A 23,479-nucleotide genomic window follows, 5' to 3' on the forward strand; every position below is an offset into this window, starting at 1 on the left:
CTGGGAGCTGAAGTTCACAAATGCTGGCTGAGGAATTCTGGGAGTTCAAGTCCACAAATGCTGGCTGGGGAATTCTGGGAGTCAAAATCCCCACATCCTGTTTTCAGAAGTGACCAATGAGATAATTCAATCAGGATATAAAGGTAAGGTATTCCTCCCCAATCTGTCCCATTCAGGTAGACTACCATAGGTCCTGGAGGTAAATCGATAAAACTTTTACCGCGCTGCTGTACTTAAATCAATCTTTTGTTTCCAGAACGAAACCAATCCAGCTTCTTCCAAATCAACCAGTTTGTCTCCAGTCTCTGAAATACTCACTCCCCGAGCCGGCCCGAGTTACGTGCCTCAGATTGCAAAGCCGTCCACCAGCGATGTTATCAGTAAGTCATTGACTGGGTTTCTTGGTTCCTGCTTCTACTTATTTCTGCCAATTTCTATATTGTTTGCCATGATGATGATGATGATGATAATAATAATAGTAATAATAATAATAATAATAATAATAATAATAATAATAATAATAATAATAATAATAATAATAATAATAATAATAATGTTGGAAGGGACCTTGGAGGTCATCTAGTCCAACCCCCTGCTCAGGCAGGAAACCCTATACCATTTCAGACAAATGGCTGTCCAGTCTCTTCTTTAAAACTTCCAGTGTTGGAGCATTCACCGCTTCTGGAGGCAGGCTGTTCCACTGGTTAATTGTTCTAATTATCAGGAAATTTCTCCTTAGTTCCAGGTTGTTTTTCTCCTTGATTAGTTTCCATCCGTTGCTTCTTGTCCAGGTGCTTTGGAGAATAGCTTGACTCCCTCTTCTTTGGGGCAGCCCCTGAGATACTGGAACGCTGCTATCATGTCCCCCCTCGTCCTTCTCTTCATTAAACTAGACATACCCAATTCCAGCAACCGTTCCTTATATGTTTTAGCCTCCAGTCCCCTGATCATCTTTGTTGCTCTTCTCTGCCCTCTTTCTAGAGTCTCAGCATCTTTTTCACATCTAACTGACCAAAACTGGATGCAGCATTCCAAGTGTGGCCTTACCAAGGTGTTATAAAGTGATATTAACACTTCACGTGATCTTGATTCTATCCCTCTGTTCATGCAGCCTAGCACTGTGTTGGCCTTTTTGGCAGCTGCAGCACACGGCTGGCTCATATTTAAATGATTGTCCACTAGGACTCCGAGGTCCCTCTCAGTTACTACTAAATAATCTAAACAATCATCTAAACAATGTTGGCATTTGCAGTACCCTGAGCTGGGCAGTGCCATCCTCCCTAGTGCCCACTTTCCCAAAATGCTTCCAGCTTCCAGCCACTGGCAGTGGGGTCCTTAATGTGAGAAAATGCAACTTTTTTTGACTTCTGCAGAACAATTGGCACACTCAGAAGTTGCTTAAATGTCCAGGTAGTCCTTGACTTACAACAGTTCGTTTAGTGACCATTCAAAGTTAAAACGGCACTGAAAAAGTGACCTAGGATCGTTTTTCACACTTACGACCGTTACAGCATCCCCATGGTCATGTGTTCGAAATCCAGACAGTTGGCAACTGGCTTATATTTATGACGGTCGCAGTGTCCCTGGGGTCACGTGATCCCCTTTTGCGACCTTCCGACGAGCAAAGTCAAGGGGAGAAGCAGGTTCACTTTATAACCCCGTTGCCAACTTAATAGCAGAAGTGATTCATTTAATAACTGTGGTAAGAAAGGTTGTAAAATGGGTCAAAACTCACTTAACAAATTGTCTCGCTTAGCAACAGAGTTGTTGAGCTCAGTCGTGATTGTAAGTCAGGGGTCTTCAAACTTGGCCCTTTTATGACTGGTGGACTTCAACTCCTAGAATTCCTCAGCCAGGTATGCTGGCTGAGGAATTCTGGGAGCTGAAGTCCACCAGTCATAAAAGGGCCAAGTTTGAAGACCCCTGGTCTGCATCCAAGCTCGCAGTTTCATCAAAATGGCCGACTGAGGAATTCTGGGAGTTGAAGTCCACCAGACATAAAAGGGCCCAGTTTGAAGACCCCTGGTCTGGATCCAAGCTCGCAGTTTCATCAAAATGGCCGACTGAGGAATTCTGGGAGTTGAAGTCCACCAGTCATAAAAGGGCCCAGTTTGAAGACCCCTGTTGTAAGTCAAGGACTACCTGTAATCTGTTTGGCTGAAAAAAACAAACCTCTTTTTTTGTCTCTCTCTCTCAAATAAGCCTTGAGGAGTCCGCTAAATTCTTTCACCAGCAGTTTTGCTTCACCTTTCGGGGTGATGCCTCACGCCGGCCTCAATGGCGAATTAGCTGCACCGAGTTCCTACGTCGGCATCCATCTTTCTGCAGGCCCCGGAGGATACGGACGGTCTCCGCTGGTGAGCTTTGGGGCAGCCTTTCAAATCTGGGGGTGGGGGGAGGCGTTTAAAAGGGAGCAAATTGAAATGAAGCTCAGTTGGGTCAAACTTTCTGACCATCAATCAGTCTGTCAGAAGAAGGTGTCTCAGAATAATGTACTAAACTAGCAGCGTTTCTCAACCTTAGAAACTTTAAGGCAGGGGTCTTCAAACTTGGCCCTTTTATGACTTGTCGACTTCAACTCCCAGAATTCCTCAGCCAGGCACACTGGCTGAGGAATTCTGGGAGTTGAAGTCCACCAGTCATAAAAGGGCCACGTCTGAAGACCCCTGCTTTAAGGTGTATGGTCCAACTCCCAGAATTCCCCAGCCAGCATGGGGAGTACTTGATGATTTTTACTGGCCCCTTCAACATGAGGAGGGATGGACTTGATGATCTTTACTGTTGCCTTCAAGTTTACAATTCCGAGGCAGGAATGTAGCAGGTGTCTCAGAATAATGACTAGCAGTGCTGACTGGGGAATTCTGGGAATTGAAGTCCACCAGTGTTAAAGTTGCCATGGCCCTTCAGCATGAGGAGGAATGGACTTGATGATCTTTATTGTTTCCTTCAACTTTACCACCCAGAGGCAAGGAGGTAGCAGGTGTCTCAGAATAATGGCTAACAGAGCGGGCTGGGGGATTCTGGGAATTGAAATCCACCCATCTTAAAGTGGCCCAAGTTTGAGAAACACTGAGATAAAACATCAAACCAAGGCCTTTGCTCCTTCTTTTAAGGAAGACGTGAGGCTCTAGTCCTCATGGTTTTGAATGTATTAATCCATTTGATCTATGTCTCTGTCTTTCTGCTTTGGCGAGTGTTCAAATTGGCTGAGGGGATGAATTAAGGAAGAATAAGGGACATTGTATTGTGCAGCTTGGTTCTTTGTCAATGTATGCAATTTTGTACTTTTCCATACATAGTCTATAGCAGTGGTGGCGAACCTATGGCACGGGTGCCAGAGGCGGCACTCAGAGCCCTCTCTGTGGGCACGTGCGCCGTTGCCCCAGTCCTAGGCCTTCAGCTGGGTTTTATAAAACCTTTTCGCTTTAGGCCTCCGCTACCATGTGCAAAAAAAAAAGTTCAATCAATCAGTCAATTTCAACTTCTCGCGGGGAAAAAAAGATCTTGCAAAGTTGGAATTGATTGATTGAACTTTTTAGTCCCACCCAGTCTGCTGTTACCACCCAGCCACACCCACCCAATAGGCCACACCCACCCGGCATCCGACGATGCATAAGTGGGTTTTGGGTTGCAGTTTGGGCACTCCATCTCTAAAAGGTTCGTCATCACTGGTCTATAGACTAGCCATTTCTATAACATCGAAACTGAATGTCAACGCTGCTACCATTGGATGTTTTTGCATTGACAACAGATGGAAATGTAGCCATTTTTTCCCTTTCGCTTTTAGAGTTAGATGATGCTGGGAGGGGGGATGTGGATGAGAGTCTAGCTAGACATAACAACACTAAACTCAGTGGGAGAATCAAGGTTGTTGTAACCAGAGCTGATAATGAATTGGCCGGGCTGGAGAACTGGAGAGGAAGCCCAGTGCTTCAAGCTAATTGGGGAATGTGATTTATGACTGTCAATTGGAGGAGGGAATTGTGCTTTGATACTAGGTGCCCAGGGGAGGGGAATTCAGTTTTTGGCTTCAGTTATGTAAGTGCCGATATTATGCTACTCGAATAAAAGATCCTTTACGGTAAACAATGCCTCGAAGTTCTTGTGAAGAATTTCATCTGTCGGAACCATGACACTGAGCGTTAAACTGGAAAGCTTCCAAAGATACAACACATTTTCATCACGAGTGAAATTGATCCCTGATTTCTTCCTTGGTTTCCACAGGTGGCTTTTGAATCTCACCCACACTTGCGGGGATCCCCTCTCTCGGCCTCCCTCCCTGCAGTCTCAAGCAGCAAGCCGTAAGTTGGGTTTCCTGGTTGGGAGAACAAGAAATTGTGATTTTTTCTCAGTGGATTGCAAGCACGGGCAGTGTTTTATGTATTTTATGTATTTATTTATTTATTTCTATGCCGTCCATCTTGTCCAGAGGCGACTCTAGAAGATTTACAAGCGATAGAAACAAAAAGATAAAAGACACGAAAAGATTAAAATAATAACTTAACATTGGTTGACTTTTGGGGGTTTAGGATAGCGATCTCCAAAGTCTTTTATCAGTAAAACAAAACAAAACAAAACATTATAAGTACAGGTATGACTTAAGCGACATAAATTCTGGACTCAATTGCGGTCGTATGTTGAGGACTAGCAGTAACAGCCGTTAATTCTCTGCTCCTCCTAGGGCAGTGGTGGCAAACCTATGGCACGCGTGCCAGAGGTGGCACTCAGAGCCCTCTCTGTGGGCACTTCTCTGAGCTTCTGGTGGCGGGCTGCGGAGCCCCAGAGTGCGCCGGTTGAGGGGCCAGCAGGCTGTGGCTGCTGACGGACACTGTCGGCCCCCATACGCTTGCTGGCCTCTGTGTGCAGAGGCCGATGGTGTCAGGCAGCAGCTGCCCTGGCCCCTGCCTCACCTTGCCCTGCGACAATGGCACCTCCACCCTGCCTCACCTCACCCCGCAGGACGAGCCTCCTGCCCACCACCCCACCTGCCAGAGACCCCCTGGATCTCCCCCAACCCTGCCTGGCCCCCACGACCAACATCGAGGTGACCACGCCCACCTTGGCCACACCCACCGTCTGCCATGACCACCATAGCCACGCCCACCCACTGGGCCCCGCCCACCTGGCACCTGGCAATAAATAAGTGGGTTTTGGGTTGCAGTTTGGGCACTCGGGCTCTAAAAGGTTCGCCATCACTGTCCTAGGGCCTACTCCTTCCACGTAAGCGCGGACGGGCAGATGCAGCCGGTGCCCTTCCCGCCCGACGCCCTGATCGGCTCCGGGATCCCGCGCCACGCCCGCCAGCTGCACACGCTCTCCCACGGCGAGGTGGTCTGCGCCGTCACCATCAGCCACTCCACCCAGCACGTCTACACAGGGGGCAAAGGCTGCGTCAAGGTCTGGGACGTGGGGCAGCCGGGCACCAAGACCCCCGTGGCGCAGCTGGACTGCCTGGTACGTAGAAGGAAGACCTTTTTTAGGATGGTCTGAAAAACAATCTCTGTTGTTATTGTTGTACCTTTTTTGGGGGGGGGGGAGGGCACATTTCAGTGGATTTGATTTGAGGTTTTGCTATCGTTCATGCTAAGTTGTGGATCGAAAATGGGCTCCTCTTAATTAGCTTCTTTGATTTTTCAGGATCCAGGTTTTGGGTACCAAGTAGCAGCTGCACTCACACAACACGTAACAGAATAACAGAGCTGGAAGGGACCTTGGAGGTCATCTAGTCCAACCCCCTGCTCAAGCAGGAAACCCTATGCCATTTCAGACAAATGGCTGTCCAGTCTCTTCTTAAAAATTTCCAGTGTTGGAGCATTCACCGCTTCTGGAGGCAGGTGGTTCCACTGGTAAATTGTCCTCACTGTCAGGAAATTCCTTCTTAGTTCCAGTTGCTTCTCTCCTTGATTAGTTTCCATCCGTTGCTTCTTGTCCTGCCTTCAGGCGCTTTGGAGAATAGCTTGACCCCCTTCTTCTTCGTGGCAGCCCTTCAAATATTGGAACACTGCTATCATGTCTCCTCCAGTCTTTCTTTTCATTAAACTAGACATACCCAATTCCTGCAACCGTTCTTCATATGTTTTAGTCTCCCCTAATTTATCTGTTTAAACCAGGGGTCTTCAAACTGGGCCCTTTTATGACTTGTGGACTTCAACTCCCAGCCAGCGTTGCTGGCTGAGGAATTCTGGGAGTTGAAGTCCACAAGTCATAAAAGGGCCCAGTTTGAAGACCCCTGGTTTAAATCAACCAATTTCCTGCTGGATCTTTCAATGTGCTGGATGAATGTCGTCCATAGAGGGCTAAAATAGTCTCACCAAATACAGATAGTCCTCAGCTTACAACCATTCATTTAGTGACCATTGGATGTTATGACAGCACTGGAAAAAAAGTGACTTGATACCAGTCCTCGCACTTATGACCGTCACAGCATCCTCATAGTCATGTGATCCTAATTTGGGTGCTTGGCAACCGGCACGTATTTCGGATGGTTGCATACTCCCAGGGTCATGTGATCAATCATCATTTGTGGCTTTACCAGTCGGTTTCTGACAAGCAAAGTCAATGGGATGGGGGAGCTGGATTCAGTTAATGACCAAATTTTTATCTCATGACCGCAGGACGGCTGCAGTGGCCAAATCTGCCAGGACTGGTGGTAAGTCATTTTTTCAGTGCTGTCATAACTTCGAACAGTTGCTAGAGAAATGGTCGTAAGTTTAGACAGGGGTCGGCAACCTTGGCTCTTTTATGACTTGTGGACTTCAACTCCCAGAATTCCTGAGCCAGCCATGCTGAGGGGACAGGGAGAGGTTTCCATGCTGGCTCAGGAATTCTGGGAGTTGACGTCCACGAGTCATAAAAGAGCCAAGGTTGCCTACCCCTATCCTAGGATGAAGATTAAGAACAGGGGTCTTCAAACTTGGCCCTTTTATGACTCGTGGACTTCAACTCCCAGAATTCCTGAGCCAGCCATAAAAGAGCCAAAGTTGCCTACCCCTGGTCTAGGACTACCTCTTTGCTACCAGGGCCGAATGTGCATTGAAGATGCGGTGAAAGATGCGGTGAAAGATTTCCTGACAGTGAGAACAACTAATCGGTGGAACGATTTGCCTCCAGAGGTTGTGGGTGTTCCATCCCTGGATCTTTTTAAGAAGAATTTGGAGAGCCATTTCTCCAGAGTGGTATAGAATTGTTTCTCAACCTTGATGGCTTGAAGATAGGCGGACTTCAACTCCCAGAATTCCTCAGCCAACCCATGGGGGGGGGGTCCCTTGCTGAAGGGGACTAGAACAGGGACTAGAACGGGACTAGAACAGGGGTACTAGAACTGAAGGGGACTAGAACAGGGGTAGGCAACCTTGGCTCTTTTATGACTCATGGACTTCAACTCCCAGAATTCCTGAGCCAGCATGGCTCAGCATGGAAACCTCTCCATTTCTCCTCAGCGTGGCTGGCTCAGGAATTCTGGGAGTTGAAGTCCACCAGTCATAAAAGGGCCAAGGTTGCCTACCCCTGGACTAGAAGACCTCCAAGGTCTTTTCCAACTCTCTTATTCGGTAAAATCAGCTTCCTCCAGTACTTTCCATTCAAAAAAGGTCGGCAAGTTTCTAGTCCATAGGACTGTAAAGATATTTTCGAACCACCTTCTTATAATTTGAGAGATGCCAGGGGGTAGGATGGGGGGGAAACTAGGCTATGAGGTTTAGGTAACTTTCTGCCTTTCTCCCTCCAGAACCGAGATAATTACATCCGTTCGTGCAAACTTCTTCCCGACAGTCGCAGTCTCATCGTTGGGGGTGAGGCCAGCACCTTGTCCATCTGGGATTTGGCAGCCCCCACGCCCCGGATCAAGGCCGAGCTGACCTCCTCTGCCCCAGCCTGCTACGCCCTGGCCATCAGCCCCGACGCCAAAGTCTGCTTCTCCTGCTGCAGCGACGGCAACATTGTGGTCTGGGATCTGCAGAACCAAACCATGGTTAGGTGAGATCGACGATGTCTAGTCTGGTATTTCCCAAGATTGTTTTAGAACAGGGCTTTTCAACCTTTTTACCCATTGTACCACTTTTAGGATATGGCAATATCCGAGTACCACCAGTCACCTAGCAAGGTGTCAAAAAGGAAAAAAGTGATGAAGTATAGATAGTCCTCGACTTACAACAGTTCGCTTAGTGACTGTTCAAAGTTACAATGGCACTGAAAAAAGTGCCCCCCAAGCCACAGCCGAGCAAGACACCTACCTGCCTGCCCGCCCGGCGGCGCTCTTCCTCCTGTTCGAGGTTTTCATTGTTGTGAGCATTTCTGTTGAGGATTGGCAGCGGGGGTGGGGTGGGGGGGTGTTTGGTTTTTATTCCCCCTGTCTGCTGGGTGGTTGCAGCAGGTTTTGGTCACTTCAACTGACCCTGGGACACTGTGACCGTCATAAATATGAATCAGTTGCCAAGCATCTGAATGTAAATCACAAGACCCTGGAGATGCTGCAACATTCCAGCTGATTGGTGCTTCTTCTGGGCTCAGCAGAAGCACCAGGATCAGCGCCGAGCTCCAGCTGGAGCCTGGCGCTGATCCTAGCGCTTCCACTGAGCCCTGACAGCCCTGCAGCTCCAGCCGTCTCTCGCTCAGGCTTGTGCGGTGCTGCGACCGGTTCAGCTCATTCCCCTCCCTCGCTACCACTTTTCTAGGATGGTCGCGTACCACCTGCCAGGTGCCAATGTACCACAGGTGGTACCCGTACCACTGGTTGAAAAGCCCTGTTTTAGAAGATCAGTGGTAGATGCTAGGCAATTAAATCCCCAAAGGTAAAACTTTATTGGATACACCATCACGGAACTGAAGAAGCAAAACCAGCTCTGGGTTTCCTGTGCAAAAGCGAGGGAACAATAGATTCCCTTACTCCCATCCACCGGGTGTTCACATTGTCCAATAGAATAGAATAGAGCTGGAAGGGACCTTGGAGGTCTTCTAGTCCAGCCCCCCCCCCCCGCTCAAGCAGGAGAACCTATACCAGAATTGAACACTGGGTGCTATCTAACAAAATGAAATTCAGTGGTGAAAAAAGTAAGGTTCTATATTTAGGCAAGAAAAACCAAATGTACAGGTATAGTATAGGGGGTACCTTGCTCAATAGTAGTAACTGTGAGAGGGACCTCGGAGTCCTAGTGGACAATCATTTGAATATGAGCCAGCCGTGTGCTGCAGCTGCCAAAAAAGCCAACACAGTGCTAGGCTGCATTAACAGAGGGATAGAATCAAGATCACGTAAAGTGTTAATACCACTTTACAATGCCTTGGTAAGGCCACACTTGGAATACTGCATCCAGTTTTGGTCACCACGATGTAAAAAAGACGTTGAGACTCTAGAAAGAGTACAGAGAAGAGCAACAAAGATGATCAGGGGACTGGAGGCTAAAACATATGAGGAAGGGTTGCTGGAATTGGGCATGTCTAGTTTAACGAAGAGAAGGACGAGGGGGGACAGGATAGCAGTGTTCCAATATCTCAGGGGCTGCCCCAAAGAAGAGGGAGTCAAGCTATTCTCCAAGGCGCCTGAGGCAAGCTGTTCCACTGGTTAATTGTCCCCACTGTCAGGAAGTTTCTCTTTAATTCCAGGTTGCTTCTCTCTTTGGTCAGTTTCCAACCATTGTTTCTTGTCCTGCCCTCTGGTGCTTTGGAGAATAACGTGACCCCCTCTTTTTTGTGGCAGCCCCTCAAATACTGGAATACTATCACCATGTCTCCCCTATTTCTTCTTTTCTTTAGACTAGCCAAACCTAAGTCCTGCAGCCGTTCTTTGTATATTTTAGTCTCCAGCCCTTTGATCATCTTAGTTGCTCTTCTGTGGACTTTTTCCCAACGACTCAACATCTTTTTTGTAGTAGGGTGACCGAAATTGGTTGCAGTCTTCTTTTTGTTATGGGAACAGTCCACTTCTCCATTGAGCACCTGTGTAAGTGACCTTGGCATTCTTTCAGGCTCTCATGGTCTGCTTGGAATTCCGTTTCCTCCCTTTGCTTTCTACCCTTCCTCCCTTTTCTATGGCAAGTTGATTAGCATTAGAAGCTAGCAGTCCTCATAGCAGTTCAATCTTGACAGAATAGTTGTGAAACACTGAGGATGGAACTCTGACAACCTTACCGGGAAGCCCTCGACTTACGACCATTCGTTTAATGACCGTTCAAACTTATGACACTGAAAAAAAATGACCCGTGGACCGTTTTTACACTTACAACCATTTCAGCATCCCCCTTGGTCATGTGATCAAAATTCAGATGCTTGGCAACTGACGTGTACTTACGATGGTTGCACTGTCCCTAGGTCATGTGATCTGTGACCTTCCGAGCCAGCTTCTGACAGGCAAAGTGTCAAACCTTCAAATGCTCTGAGATCAGCCAGGTTTCTTTGCTTTTCAGTTGCCACGGCAACGGGAGGGGGGGGAAGATGCATTCTTTTTGTTTAGTCAAAACAATAACTTTCCTGTGGGAACCAAGGTCAAGCAGCTTTAATGTTTGGCGGGCTGGAGTTAATTGGGGATTGTGATTTATGACACATACAGGGGTGGGGAGTTCAACTTTTACTTTGTAAGCTTTTTTGAGGGGGAACTATAAAATAATAATAATAATAATAATAATAATAATAATAATAATAATAATAATAATAATAATAATAATAATAATAATAATAATAATAAAGTTGGAAGGGACCTTGGAGGTCATCTAGTGCAACCCCCTGCTCAGGCAGGAAACCCTATACCATTTCAGACAAATGGGGCTTTGGAGAATAGCTTGACTCCCTCTTCTTTGGGGCAACCCCTTTCAGTCTTGGTTTCACCTATGTTCATGCTGATATTACGTAGCCATTAAAATTGTTCTTTGAGGAAACAATTGCCTCAGAGTTCTTATTTCTACTGGTCCTATCTATCGGAACCGTGACACAAAGTTAATGGGGGATGCCCAGTTCCCCTTAACAACCACACGATTCATTTAACAACTGCAGTGATTCATTTAACAACTGCAGAACTCTCGCAAAAAAGGGTGTAAAATAGGGTAAAGCTCACTTAACGACTTCATTGCTAAGTAATGGACATCATGGGCTCCATTGTGGTCATAAGTTGAGGACTGCCTGTATTTAAATCCTTCTTCATTCCCGAAGCAGAAGAACTAAAATATTTCTTCAACTTTAATAAGAACCAAACGAAAGCTTTCGGTTGCATGTTGCATGCTGCTATTCTGTCAATTTTATTCTTCTGCTGATATTTATTCAAACCATACATTGTTTAAACCTGGTTTGTTCAGAAAAAACACACTGGCTAAGGTACTCCCAGCCCCCAAAACAAATACAGGTGGTCCTCGACTTATAACCATAACAGAGGCTGGAATTTCTGCCTTACATTGCGATGGTTGTAAAGTGAGGCGCCCACACATGTGACTTGATTTTAATGACCGTTGTTTTTTTTTGTGAGGTGATTGTGACTGAATAAAAATAAATAAGAAGCTGGGAGTTTTTTGCTAGCTTCTGTGTCCCCTTTGCAGGCAGTTCCAGGGTCACACGGACGGGGCGAGCTGCATCGATATCTCCAATTATGGCACCAAACTCTGGACCGGCGGTTTGGACAACACCGTCCGATGTTGGGACCTCCGCGAAGGCCGCCAGCTGCAGCAACACAACTTCAGCTCCCAGGTCAGCTAGGGAAGGGGTGGAGACTTTTGATGGACAGCCTATGAGCAGGTGGGGTCTCCAATAGCAACCAATCAACCCTGAGAAGGGGGTGGGATCTTGGCACACCAATATTGGACAAAGTGGTGATGATTACAGGTAGTCCTCATTTAGCGATCACAATGGGACCAGCAACTCTGTCACTAAGTGGAAAATCACATGACTTTAATGGGCTTTACATCTATTCTATTCTATTCTATTCTATATTCTATTCTATTCTATTCTCTGTACTATATTCTGTTCTGTTCTATTCTATTCTATTCTATTCTATTCTGTTCTGTTCTATATTCTATTCTATTCTATTCTGTTCTATATTCTATTCTATTCTATTCTCTGTTCTATATTCTATTCTATTCTATTCTATTCTATATTCTATTCTATTCTCTGTTCTGTATTCTATTCTATTCTATTCTATTCTATTCTATTCTATTCTATTCTATTCTATTCTATTCTATTCTCTGTTCTATATTCTATTCTATTCTATTCTATATTCTATATTCTATATTCTATATTCTATTCTATTCTATTCTATTCTATTCTATTCTCTGTTCTGTATTCTATTCTACTTTACTCTACTCTACTCATTCTGTGCCATTCCATGCCATCCTGGCCTTTTTAAGCTTTAATTTTCAACTGTCCTCATCTTTCTTTCTTTCTTTCTTCCTTCCTTTCTTCCTTCCTTTCTTCCTTCCCTCCCTCCCTCTTTTCTTTCTTTCTTTCTTTCTTTCTTTCTTTCTTTCTTTCTTTCTTTCTTTCTTTCTTTCTTTCTTTCTTTCTTTTCCTTCCCTTCCTTCCTTCCTTCCTTCCTTCCTTCCTTCTCACCCATCTCCCTCCTTTCTCTCCAGATCTTCTCCCTGGGCTACTGCCCCACGGGAGAGTGGCTGGCGGTCGGGATGGAGAGCAGCAACGTGGAAATCCTCCATGTGATGAAATCGGAGAAGTACCAGCTGCATCTTCACGAGAGCTGCGTCCTCTCCCTGAAGTTCGCTTCCTGTGGTAGGTTGCGTGGGTAAGAAAGAGGAGGCTGCTGTTGAAGGTCCAGGCATCCTTACTAACCCATCTGTCATCACCCTGGTTGCATTCGCACAACCCACTTAGCCAAGTCACAGTTCCACACCACAATAAAATGCAGGAAAGAAACAAAAAGATTTGAAGAAGGTGGTTTTTGAAGAAGAGATTGGACAGCCCTTTATCCGGAATGGTAGACTTGTGGACTTCAAGGGCTGGCTGAGGAATTCTGGGAGTTGAAGTCCATAAGGCTTAAAGTTGCCAAGTTTGAAGACCACTGGTATAGGGTTTCCTGCTTGAGCAAGGGGTTGGACTAGAAGACCTCCAAGGTCCCTTCCGACTCTGTTATTCTATTCTCTATAAGCTGGATGCTTTTAAATGTTGGAGTGGGGTGGGTGGTTATATTCATGACTTGATGTATTGGACAATTTCTCCACAAGGGTTAATTGAACTACCACATTCCATATGTTGTCTGAATGTGGCCTTCATGTGAGGAAAGGAAGATGGCTAATAATAATAATAATAAAGTTGAAAGGGACCTTGGAGGTCATCTAGTCCAACCCCCTGCTCAGGCAGGAAACCCTATACCATTTCTGACAAATGGCTGTCCAGTCTCTTCTTAAAGACTTCCAGTGTTGGAGCATTCACCACTTCTGGAGGCAGGTTGTTCCACTGGTTAATTGTTCTAACTGTCAGGAAATTTCTCCTTAGTTCCAGATTGCTTCTCTCCTTGATGAGTTTCCATCTGTTGCTTCTTGTCCTGCCTTCAGGGGCTTTGGAGAATAGCTTGACTCCCTCTTCTTTGGGGCAGCCCCTGAGATATTGGAAGACTGCTATCATGTCCCCCCTCGTCCTTATCTTCATTAGATATACCCAATTCCAATATCCAATTTCTAGATGACCTCCAAAATCCCTTCCAACAACAACTAATATTATTACTACTTCTTCTTCTTCTTCTTCTTCTTCTTCTTCTTCTTCTTCTTCTTCTTCTTCTTCTTCTTCTTCTTCTTCTTCTTCTTCTTCTTCTTCTTCTTCTTCTTCTTCTTCTTCTTCTTCTTCTTCTTCTTCTTCTTCTTCATCATCATCATCATCATCATCATCATCATCATCATTATTATTATTATTATTATTATTACCTTTTTCAGTGCCATTGTGACTTGGAATGGTCACTAAATGAGCACTCTTAAATGGCTCCTGGGACCTCAGAAGGGGCTCTCTCCCTTCCCATCTGTAATGTTCGGGCACACAGACCGGATCTCTTCTCTGTTTTTCCTCTCCTCTCTCACTACAGGCAAATGGTTTATCAGCACGGGCAAAGATAATCTGCTTAACGCGTGGCGGGCTCCCTACGGTGCCAGCATCTTTCAGGTAATGGAGACCGAGGCTTGCAAAGCTGTTGGTTGAATGCTTTCGCTCTCTGCAGAAAATGCAATGCAATCGGGGGATTTCTGGATGGGGAAGCAGACCGTACGATTCAGCTGGGATTGGTTTTAAGAGGACCCAGGTTGTAACGTGGCTCACTTCTTAGAGCTACCATAGAAGTTGGGACTTTTCCTTCAGCATAAATATTCGGGCGTAATTCTAGACAACTGCTCTTGCCCTAACCATGGGCATGATGTCAAATTTAATTTAATTTAAATTTAATTATTTTTTAATTTAATTTAATAATTTAATAATTTAAATAATTTAAATAAATTTAATAATTTAATTTTTTAATTTAAATAATTTATAATTTATCACACCTTTATTTTTATAAATAACTTGCTAATATATCTAACAATCCTCCCTTCTCCTATTGTCCCAACAGGCGTGTGAGGTGGGTTGGGCTGAGAGAGAGAGAGAGGGAGAGAGGGAGAGAGTCACTCGGGTGACTTTCATGTCTAAAGTGGGACTAGAACTCACTGCCTCCTGGTGATTGGTCCAAAGTCACCCAATCAGCTTTCATACCTAAGGCAGAACTAGAACTCACCGTTTCCTTGTGATTGGCCCAAAGTCACCCAGCTGGCTTTCATGCCTAAGGTGGGACTAGAATTCAACATCTCCTGGTGATTGGTCCAAAGTCACCCAATCAGCTTTCATACCTAAGCCAAAACTAGAACTCACTGTTTCCTTGTGATTAGCCCAAAGTCACCCAACTGGCTTTCATGTCTAAGGCAGGACTAGAACTCACTGCCTCCTGGTGATTGGCCCAAAGTCACCCAACCAGCTTTCATGTCTAAGGCAGGACTAGAACTCACCGTTTCCTAGTGATTGGTCCAAAGTCACCCAACTGGCTTTCCTGCCTAAGGCGGGACTAGAACTCACTGCCTCCTGGTGACTGGCCCAAAGTCACCCAGCTGGCTTTCTTGCCTAAGGTGGGACTAAACAGTTTCCCAGTTTCTAACCTGGTACCTTAACCACTAGGCAAAACTGCCTCTCTGTTGATAGAGCGCCAGTTGACCATCTACCACCTTAAATTCCACCCAATTAAAGTTGAATACGTAGGATAAGGACCATTACAAAAAATTTCAATTTCGGTCGAGTGTAGCAGTGAAAGAATTAAGGGCCTGGTAGCTAGCGGGGGGAAAAAGCTGTGTTACTTCCCTAAACATGGCTTTTTCTAGTTAATAGTTAATCCAGGGCTATTATTCAGTCCTTGTGGAGGCACCAAAGGTTGCCAAAAGGAGACACCAGTAATTGGCATTGCCAACCGAGACGTCTTGTGCAAATCTGACGAATTTCCCAAACGTGAATGTTGGCAGAATCCATCCGTTTCTTCCCTTCATTTCCTTGCTTTCTTTTGCAGTCCAAAGAAACGTCCTCCGTTCTAAGCTGTGACATCTCGGCTAATGACAAGTTTATCGTGACTGGATCGGGAGACAAGAAAGCCACAGTTTACGAACTGGTCTACTGAGGCACCACGTTCCTCACCTCGGATGGCTAAGGAGGCCCAAAGGCTTTCCGTTCTCCGGAAAAAATGTATTTTCCCCACTGGCTTCGGAGACTGTGGTGCTGAAACGACCTTGGTGCTTCCATCCCTCTTTGCAGATGCAGGACTAGAAACTTGAGAGCGGAGAGTGTCGGGAAGATATTTTTCTCCTCTCAAGAAGCAAGGGGTGCTTGTTTGGGTGTCTTTCAGGTCCCCAATGGACCAAAATCTTTTCATTATCCCCCTGAAGGGTCCGGAAAAATCACCTCAGAAGGGTGTGTTTGACAAGCTGAGCAGCCAATCCGCATCTGGCTAATCAGAGCCCCACCCACATTCTGGCCACCCGAATGCTAGTCCGTATTTTCATTTTTTTGGGTGCAAGCAAAAAAGCGGCTGCATTTACACCAGCGGTTCTCAACCTATGGGTCACGACCCCATTTGGGGTCGATCGGCCATTTCACGGGGATCACCAAGCAAGGCTGTCCGCCATTTTTTTTGTCCATTTTTTTCCCCCTTTTCCGGCGGGTGCCTTACCTCCCTTGGGCTGGGCCAGCTGGTGGTCGGCCTGCTCCGTCTCTGCCGCTTGCCAGCTACGCCTCGGCTGGCGCAGGGGGCGGAACCATGCATGCGCGGCGCTCCCGGGCAGGGAAAGTCCTCGACTTACGACCGGTTGGGTAGTCCTCGACTTATGACCGGTTTAGTCCTCGACTTACGGCCGGTTTAGTCCTCAACTTACGACCGGTTGGGGGTCGCGGCATTAAAAAGGTTGAGAACCACTGATTTACACCTTGCAGGTAGATCCACAGGTCATCCCTGACTTATGATCAGTTGCTTAGTGACTGTTCGAAGTTACGACGGACCCCCCCAAATGGGACTTATTTAAAGTTGCAACTTCTTGTTCACCTCTGTGGTCATGTGACCAACAGCTACTTATGACCTGGCCCTCATTTACAGACGTTTACTTCAACTTGTGACGTTTTTGCTGGAAAAGTATTTACTTTGTTTCTGGGGGGGGAAAAAAATCACCCCTTAGGATCCATTATGGTTGTAAATTGAGGATTATCTGTAGTTAGCCCACTTTTTTGCACATGGGCTGGATCCGGCACTGTCCTGTTTCAGCTGCTCTGCAGCTCCCTCTCTTTTTCCTGGAGGACTGAGTGGGCCAATCTAGACTCTTACTCTATGATTGCCTATTTTGGCTGATCCAGATTTGATTCATAAATACTTTTTGATACATTTTAGGGTTAAACCTGCCTGCTTTTTTTCCAAACACCCAACCAGGTTAGAAGGACCACACAAGAATTTCCACCATTGACCTGGTTAAGCACATCATGAGAATCTAGCCAACATTATTATTGGCCACTGATTCTCACAGCGAGAGCAGTAGCTCGGATGATGATGATTGCTGCTTTTCGGAAAACCACAGATGCATGCCTCTTAATGTTCTTTTTGCACTTTTGAACATAATGTACAAAAATTTGTTAGCTCAATCTGTTTATGGAAAGAACTTTCCAAACGTTAAGTGCGTAGATGGAAAAATAAAACATAAAAAATATGTAAAACCTGTAAAGCTTTTTTTTTTTAAAAAAACCAAACTTTTATGATGTATTAGAATAGTACCCAGCCTTGGCAACTTGAAGATGTGTGGACTTCAACTCCCAGAATTCCCTAGCCAGAATGCTAGTTGGGGGATTCTGGGAGTTGAAGTCCATTAACGCTGGTTGGGGAATCCCTCTCTCCTGAACCAGACAAAAGAAGTTGTACTGGAGCATGTGGGGAAAAGTCCAATCCCAGCAAATCAACAATTCTAATTGGAAGCCACTCCTGGACTATTTATGAGAAGCGGAGAGAAACAAAACTTTGATTTGGGGATTCGAGGATTAGAATGACATGGGTTTATGGAAGTAATGGAGACACTTGTTAATGTTAGAGTCAGATGTGTGTTTTTATCTATTATCTGTAAGAAAAACAAAGTCTGGAAGCCATTCCTTTTTTCCCCTCTCTGCCCTTTTATCTTGCCTTTGGTCCTTTTTTCTATTTTCTTTGTTGATTTTTCATGTTTTTCAAATTTATAGATAACAGATTAACAGTAATAGAGTGGAAGGGACTTTGGAAGTCTTCTAGTCCAAGATAGATGGATAGATGACAGATAGATAGATAGATAGATAGATAGATTGATAGGTAGCTATAGATAAATAGGTAGAGATGATAGAAGATATAGATAAGATATAGATGATATACAGTAGATAGATGATTGATAGATGATAGGTAGCTATAGAGATGATAGAAGATATAGATAGATAAGATATAGATGATAGATAGATAGATAAGGGGATAGATTGATGATAGGTAGCTATAAAGATAGGTGGAGATGATAGATATAGATGATAGAGATGATAGAGATAAATAATAGATAGATAGATATAGATAGGTAGATAAACATAGGTAGAGATGATAGAGAGATGATATAGATAGATGATAGATATAGATAGGTAGATAGATTAGATAGATAGATAGATCTAGATTAGATCGATAGATCGATATGCAGTAGACAGACAGACAGACAGACAGACAGAGAGAGAGATAGCTTATAGGTAGATGTAGGTAGATAGTGACTGGTCATAAATTGAGGACTACCTGTATGGTATACAGGATCTGTAAAGTTTTTAATTTTGGCTCTGTGTATTGTGGGCATCCAGTCGGGGCCTTTCAATAAATCTTTTAATTGGATTTTCCACAATTTAAGTCATAAACATTTGCAATCCGGCAAATTCCTTCCCTGAACATTTGTATCCTTCCACAACTTAAGAGAAACAGCTTTCTAAGTTTCCCACAACCCTCCAGGATCCACAACCGTGTTCCCAAGCACTAGAGGCATTAAAAAAAAGAGAGAGACTAAAATCTTGTCCCTATCGCTATTCCGTCTTACCTCCCTCTGTCCTCGACTTCCTGAAATGTTTCAGTTCTTCTGCACTCTGAACACGCTTAGAAAAACTAAGGTGTTTTTCAGAGTTGCACAAAGGCCAGGGGTAGGTCAATCAAGTCAAGATGGTGCCCGCCCCCCCCTCAGCGTGCGAGGGCAGCCCCACCCCTTTTTCACCCATGAAGGATTCTCGCAAAACGGAAGAGATCGAGATAGGTCAAGTAACCCAAACACCATCATCTCTTTATTGAAAGTTCGTTATTTCCTTTTTCTTTAAAAAAAGAAAAAAAAATTAGAATACACAACAAACTTTTCCAAGAAATTTCAATGTGAACACACACTTGCGCGCACTCACGCACGCACACACGCACACACCAAAGAGAGAGAGCCAACCCTTGTTCCCACCATGCCACGATAAGAACAACTCGGGAGAGACACCGCGAAGCTCCGCAAACGCATCGGGTTGCGTGGAAGACGGAGGGGGCTGCATTCGCACAACCCACACGGCGTCCTCGTTGTGGGTTCCGGGTTCCTGGTTCCGCTCCCGGACTTGTTCAGGGGATTTATTCTTTGGCTGGATAAAAACAAACAAACCCGAGAAGGGGCGCACAAAACAGCCGCCCCTTTCTCTTGCGGTCAGTTTGGAACAACGCCGGGACTCGGGTCAGTACATGACTTCGTAAACAGACGCCTTCTTGTCCCCGGATCCGGTGACGATGAATTGATCGTCTGTGGAAATATCGCAGCTAAGGACGGATGAGGTTTCTTTCGACTGCGGAGACAGGAAGAAGGGAAGGTTACGCAAAGGGAGACGGGTGTGGGTGTGTAGAACAGGTAGTCCTCGACTTACGACCGCAACAGAGCCCCAAATTTCCGTTTCTAAATGAGACAGTTAAGTTAGGGGACAGTTAGGGGACTGGAGGCTAAAGCATATAAGGAACAGTTGCTGGAATTGGGTATGTCTAGTTTAACGAAGAGAAGGACGAGGGGGGACATGATAGCCGTGTTCCAGTATCTCAGGGGCTGCCCCAAAGAAGAGGAAGCCAAGCTATTCTCCAAAGCCCCTGAAGGCAGGACAAGAAGCAACGGATGGAAACTAACCAAGGAGAGAAGCAACCTAGAATGAAGGAGAAACTTCCTGACAGTGAGAACAATAAATCAGTGGAACCACCTGCCTCCAGAAGCGGTGAATGCTCCAACACTGGAAGTTTTTAAGAAGAGACTGGACAGCCATTTGTCTGAAATGGTATAGTGTTTCCTGCATGAGCAGGGGGTTGGACTAGATGACCTCCAAGGTCCCTTCCAACTTTATTATTATTATTATTATTATTATTATTATTATTACTATTATTATTATTATTATTATTATTGAGTTTTGCTCAGTTTTACGACTTTTCCTGCCACAGTCGTTAAGTGAACCGCTGCATAAACCGCTGGTCATAAATTGAGGACGACCTGTATGGTGTACAGGGCCTGTCAAGCTTATTAACTTTGGCTCTGTGAATGGTGGGCATCCAGTCAGGGCCTACCGATACATCTTTTAATTGGATTTTCCGCAATTTAAGTTACAAACCTTTGCCATCCCGCAAACCCCTTACCCAAAAATCTGCATCCTTCCACAACTTAAGAGACACTAAGTTGTTAAGTTAGTAACACAATGGTGAAGCGAATCTGGTTTCCCCATTGACTTAAGCAGTCAGAAGGTGGCAAAAGGGGATCGCGTGACCTTGGACACTGCAACCATCATAAATTTGTCTGAAATGTTAAAGGGTTTCCTGCCTGAGCAGGGGGTTGGACTAGATGACCTCTTCTCGTCTCTTCTCTTCCTATTCTATTCTTATTCCTATTCTGTCCTATCCTATCCTATCCTATTCTAAATCCAGTTGATCATACGATGACCGGCTTTACAAGTGCCACGACTTACGACAGGCTCGTAAGTGGAAGACTTCCTGTATGCACTGAATTCCTCCCAAGAACTTCGGATGTCGTAATGTATCTACATAGTATATGTGCAGATCCATGTTGTTATTATTATTTTGCACCTTTTCCCGTTCTGCAATATCTTGTCTCATTTGGAGATAGATTCCCATATGCTACTCATCACAAGGAAGACTCACAGAAAGAGGCTTTTAAAATTATTTCCCAAGTTTTGCTAATATGGAATTCTTCCTTCCGTCCCACACGATAGGGTTAATATTTTGACTTTTCACCCAGTTCTCTTCTGCACATTATCAGAGTATTTACCATAATATCAAGATCTGTTTCCTGACCAGTCAATATCGGCAAAAACCACAGTTAGTGAGAACATCAGGGAGTTGACCTTGACTTGAAGGCAGCTGTGCTTGTTTTGTTGGATGCAAAACAATTCTGTTTATGTCTTTTTTTTTCAATGTTTTTGCTTCTCTTCCTGCCTTGAATAATTCGAGTAAATGGATTGAGGGCATCGGAAGAGGTCCCAGCAATCCAATCGGTAGTTTGGAATTATTTGGTACAGGAATTATTGCCATCATCTTACCCACAAAATAGCCACTGTCTTACTGGACTTTGTACAAGAATCCTTAAGAAAGTTCTTTAAAAGCACTACAAAAATCTATCTATCTATCTGTCTGTCTGTCTCTACCTCTCTTATATCTATCTATCTATCTATCTATCTATCTATCTATCTATCTATCTATCTATCTATCTATCTATCTATCTATCTGTCTGTCTGTCTGTCTGTCTGTCTCTATCTATCTGTCTGTCTGTCTGTCTGTCTCTACCTCTCTTATAATCTATCTATCTATCTGTCTGTCTGTCTGTCTGTCTGTCTGTCTGTCTGTCTGTCTGTCTGTCTGTCTCTATCTATCTATCTGTCTGTCTGTCTGTCTGTCTCTACCTCTCTTATATCTGTCTGTCTGTCTCTATCTATCTATCTAGATGGATGGATGGACGGACGGACAGACAGACAGACAGAGAGAGAGAGAGAGATATAGAATAGAGCTGGAAGGGACCTTGGAGGTCTTCTAGTCCAGCCCCCAGCTCAAGCAGGAGAACCTCTATCGTCTCAAACAGGTGAATGTCCAGTCTCCTCTTAGAAACCTCTAGTGATGGAGTGCCCACGATTTCTGGAGGCAAAGCTGTTCCACTGGTTGATTGTCCTCACTGTCAGGAAGTTTCTACTTAATTCCAGGTTGCTTCTTTCCTTGATCAGCTTCCAACCATTGTTTCTCGTCCTTCCTTCTGGTGCTCTGGTGAACAACCTGGCCCCCTCTGCCTTGTGGCAGCCCCTCAGATACTGGAAACCTAGCATGTCTCCCCTGTTTCTTCTTTTCTTTAGACTAGCCAAACCCAAGTCCCGTAGCCGTCCTTCGTATGTTTTAGTCTCCGGGCCTTGGATCATCTTAGTTGCTCTTCTCTGAATTTTTTCTAACTCTCAACATCTTTTTTGTGATATAGTGACCAAAACTGGCTGCAATATTCCAGGTGTGGTCTTACTAGGGCTTTGTAAAGCGGTACTAGTACTTCACACAGAGACATACGTATATACTTTGTTGTAACTTTGAACGGTCACTAAACGAATGGTTATAAGTTGAGGACTCTCAGTATTGTTCAAGATTACTATAGCACCAAAATCCTGGGCCGTTGAGCTTTTCTAATCAATAAACAAACAAAACAGGCTTTCGTGAGCAGCAATACGGCCCTCCCACTTTCCAAATGTACGGCATAAAATGGAGAAGATTAAACATTAACCAGTTATAGCTTTGCAACTACAGGGTGTAACTCTTACCTGGAATATGCTGGCTCCATAAGGGGTCCGCCAGGCGTTTAGCAGATTGTCCTTCCCTGTACTGACAAACCATTTTCCTGTAAGTGGGATAAACGGAAGCAAGCTTACGGGTCTCTTCGAGGTCTGATCCTGGTTAGCTTATTTCCAAGATCAGGCAAACTCAGTTAGGGAGGGAGTTTTGTTTTAAACTCGCTATTCGACGGTTCTGCGTATCTCAGGCAATGTGCAATACAAATCCATCAGTAAGAGCAGTATTCTGCAAACTCTGCCACTTTAAGACAGGTGGACTTCAACTCCCAGAATTCCCCCCACCAGCACCCCAATGGTGCCCAAAACCTGGAATGTTTTGCACAGAATCCCGGAATAGTGGACCTGGAAGGTACCCCAAAGATCATCTCTAGTCCAATCTTATGCATTGTGCAGGAAAAAAAAAATAGAATCCTAAAACTGTGGATTTGGAAGGCACCCTAAAGATCATCTAGTCCAACCCCCTGCACGGTGCAGGAAAAAAAAAAGAATCCTAAAATCGTGGAGTTGGAAAGTTCCCTAAGGATCATCTAGCCCGGCCCTCAGGAGTCTGCAGAAAAAAAAAACAGAATTCTAAAACAGTGAAGTTGAAAGGCACCCCTAAAGATCATCCAGTCCAACCCCAGTGCTCTTCCAGAAAACCAATCCAGCCATTCTTGAGAAGGGGCGATTTCTCTCTCCCAACACCTAGAAGCAAAATTGTGTAATCTTGTACAGTTGAAGTCCCTCTGTCTTAAAGTGGCCAAGTGTGGAAAAACACAGAGTTAGCGCATCTTCACAACACAAACAGGCATGTGGAGGGTGAAAGGAGCCCCTTTAAGGAATGACACCTACCACAGGAAGCGAACTTCAGGGAGAGGACGCAGCTCTCGTGAAGATGCAGCTGGTACTTCTCCGATTTCGTCACGTGGAGGATTTCCACGTTGCTGCTCTCCATCCCGACCGCCAGCCACTCTCCCGTGGGGCAGTAGCCCAGGGAGAAGATCTGGAGAGATAGGAGGGAGATGGGTGAGAAGGAAAGAAGGAAGGAAGGAAGGAAGGAAGGAAGGAAACAAAAAAAGAAAGAAAGAAAGAAGGAAGGAAGGAAGGAAGGAAAAAAAGAAAGGAAAGAAAAAAGAAAGGAAAGAAAGAAAAGGAAGAAAGA

At 45.0% G+C, this 23,479-nt stretch overlaps 2 protein-coding genes across 2 annotated transcripts in view; one reads left to right on the forward strand and one right to left on the reverse strand.

The window, feature by feature from the left end:
• The window catches only part of TLE2 (TLE family member 2, transcriptional corepressor), a 46,374-nt gene extending 30,770 nt beyond the window's left edge, over positions 1–15,604 (forward strand). The window contains exons 11-19 of the mRNA XM_015824637.2: positions 257–380; positions 2,203–2,372; positions 4,225–4,301; positions 5,205–5,454; positions 7,727–7,974; positions 11,520–11,667; positions 12,549–12,699; positions 14,003–14,079; positions 15,497–15,604. Of these exons, the coding sequence (XP_015680123.1) occupies positions 257–380; positions 2,203–2,372; positions 4,225–4,301; positions 5,205–5,454; positions 7,727–7,974; positions 11,520–11,667; positions 12,549–12,699; positions 14,003–14,079; positions 15,497–15,604 (1,353 nt within the window). The remainder of the gene's footprint in view (positions 1–256; positions 381–2,202; positions 2,373–4,224; positions 4,302–5,204; positions 5,455–7,726; positions 7,975–11,519; positions 11,668–12,548; positions 12,700–14,002; positions 14,080–15,496) is intronic.
• A 3,510-nt stretch (positions 15,605–19,114) lies between these two features.
• Positions 19,115–23,479, reverse strand: part of LOC107295329 (transducin-like enhancer protein 1) — a 76,114-nt gene continuing 71,749 nt past the window's right edge. The window contains exons 20-22 of the mRNA XM_015824638.1: positions 23,170–23,320; positions 22,309–22,385; positions 19,115–19,314 (exon numbers count right to left, since the gene is read on the reverse strand). Of these exons, the coding sequence (XP_015680124.1) occupies positions 19,207–19,314; positions 22,309–22,385; positions 23,170–23,320 (336 nt within the window). The 3' untranslated portion in view covers positions 19,115–19,206. The remainder of the gene's footprint in view (positions 19,315–22,308; positions 22,386–23,169; positions 23,321–23,479) is intronic.

The sequence above is a fragment of the Protobothrops mucrosquamatus genome, unplaced genomic scaffold (genome assembly GCF_001527695.2).
Source record: "Protobothrops mucrosquamatus isolate PMUCROS unplaced genomic scaffold, P.Mucros_1.0 scaffold2302, whole genome shotgun sequence".
NCBI classification, from domain to species: domain Eukaryota; kingdom Metazoa; phylum Chordata; class Lepidosauria; order Squamata; family Viperidae; genus Protobothrops; species Protobothrops mucrosquamatus.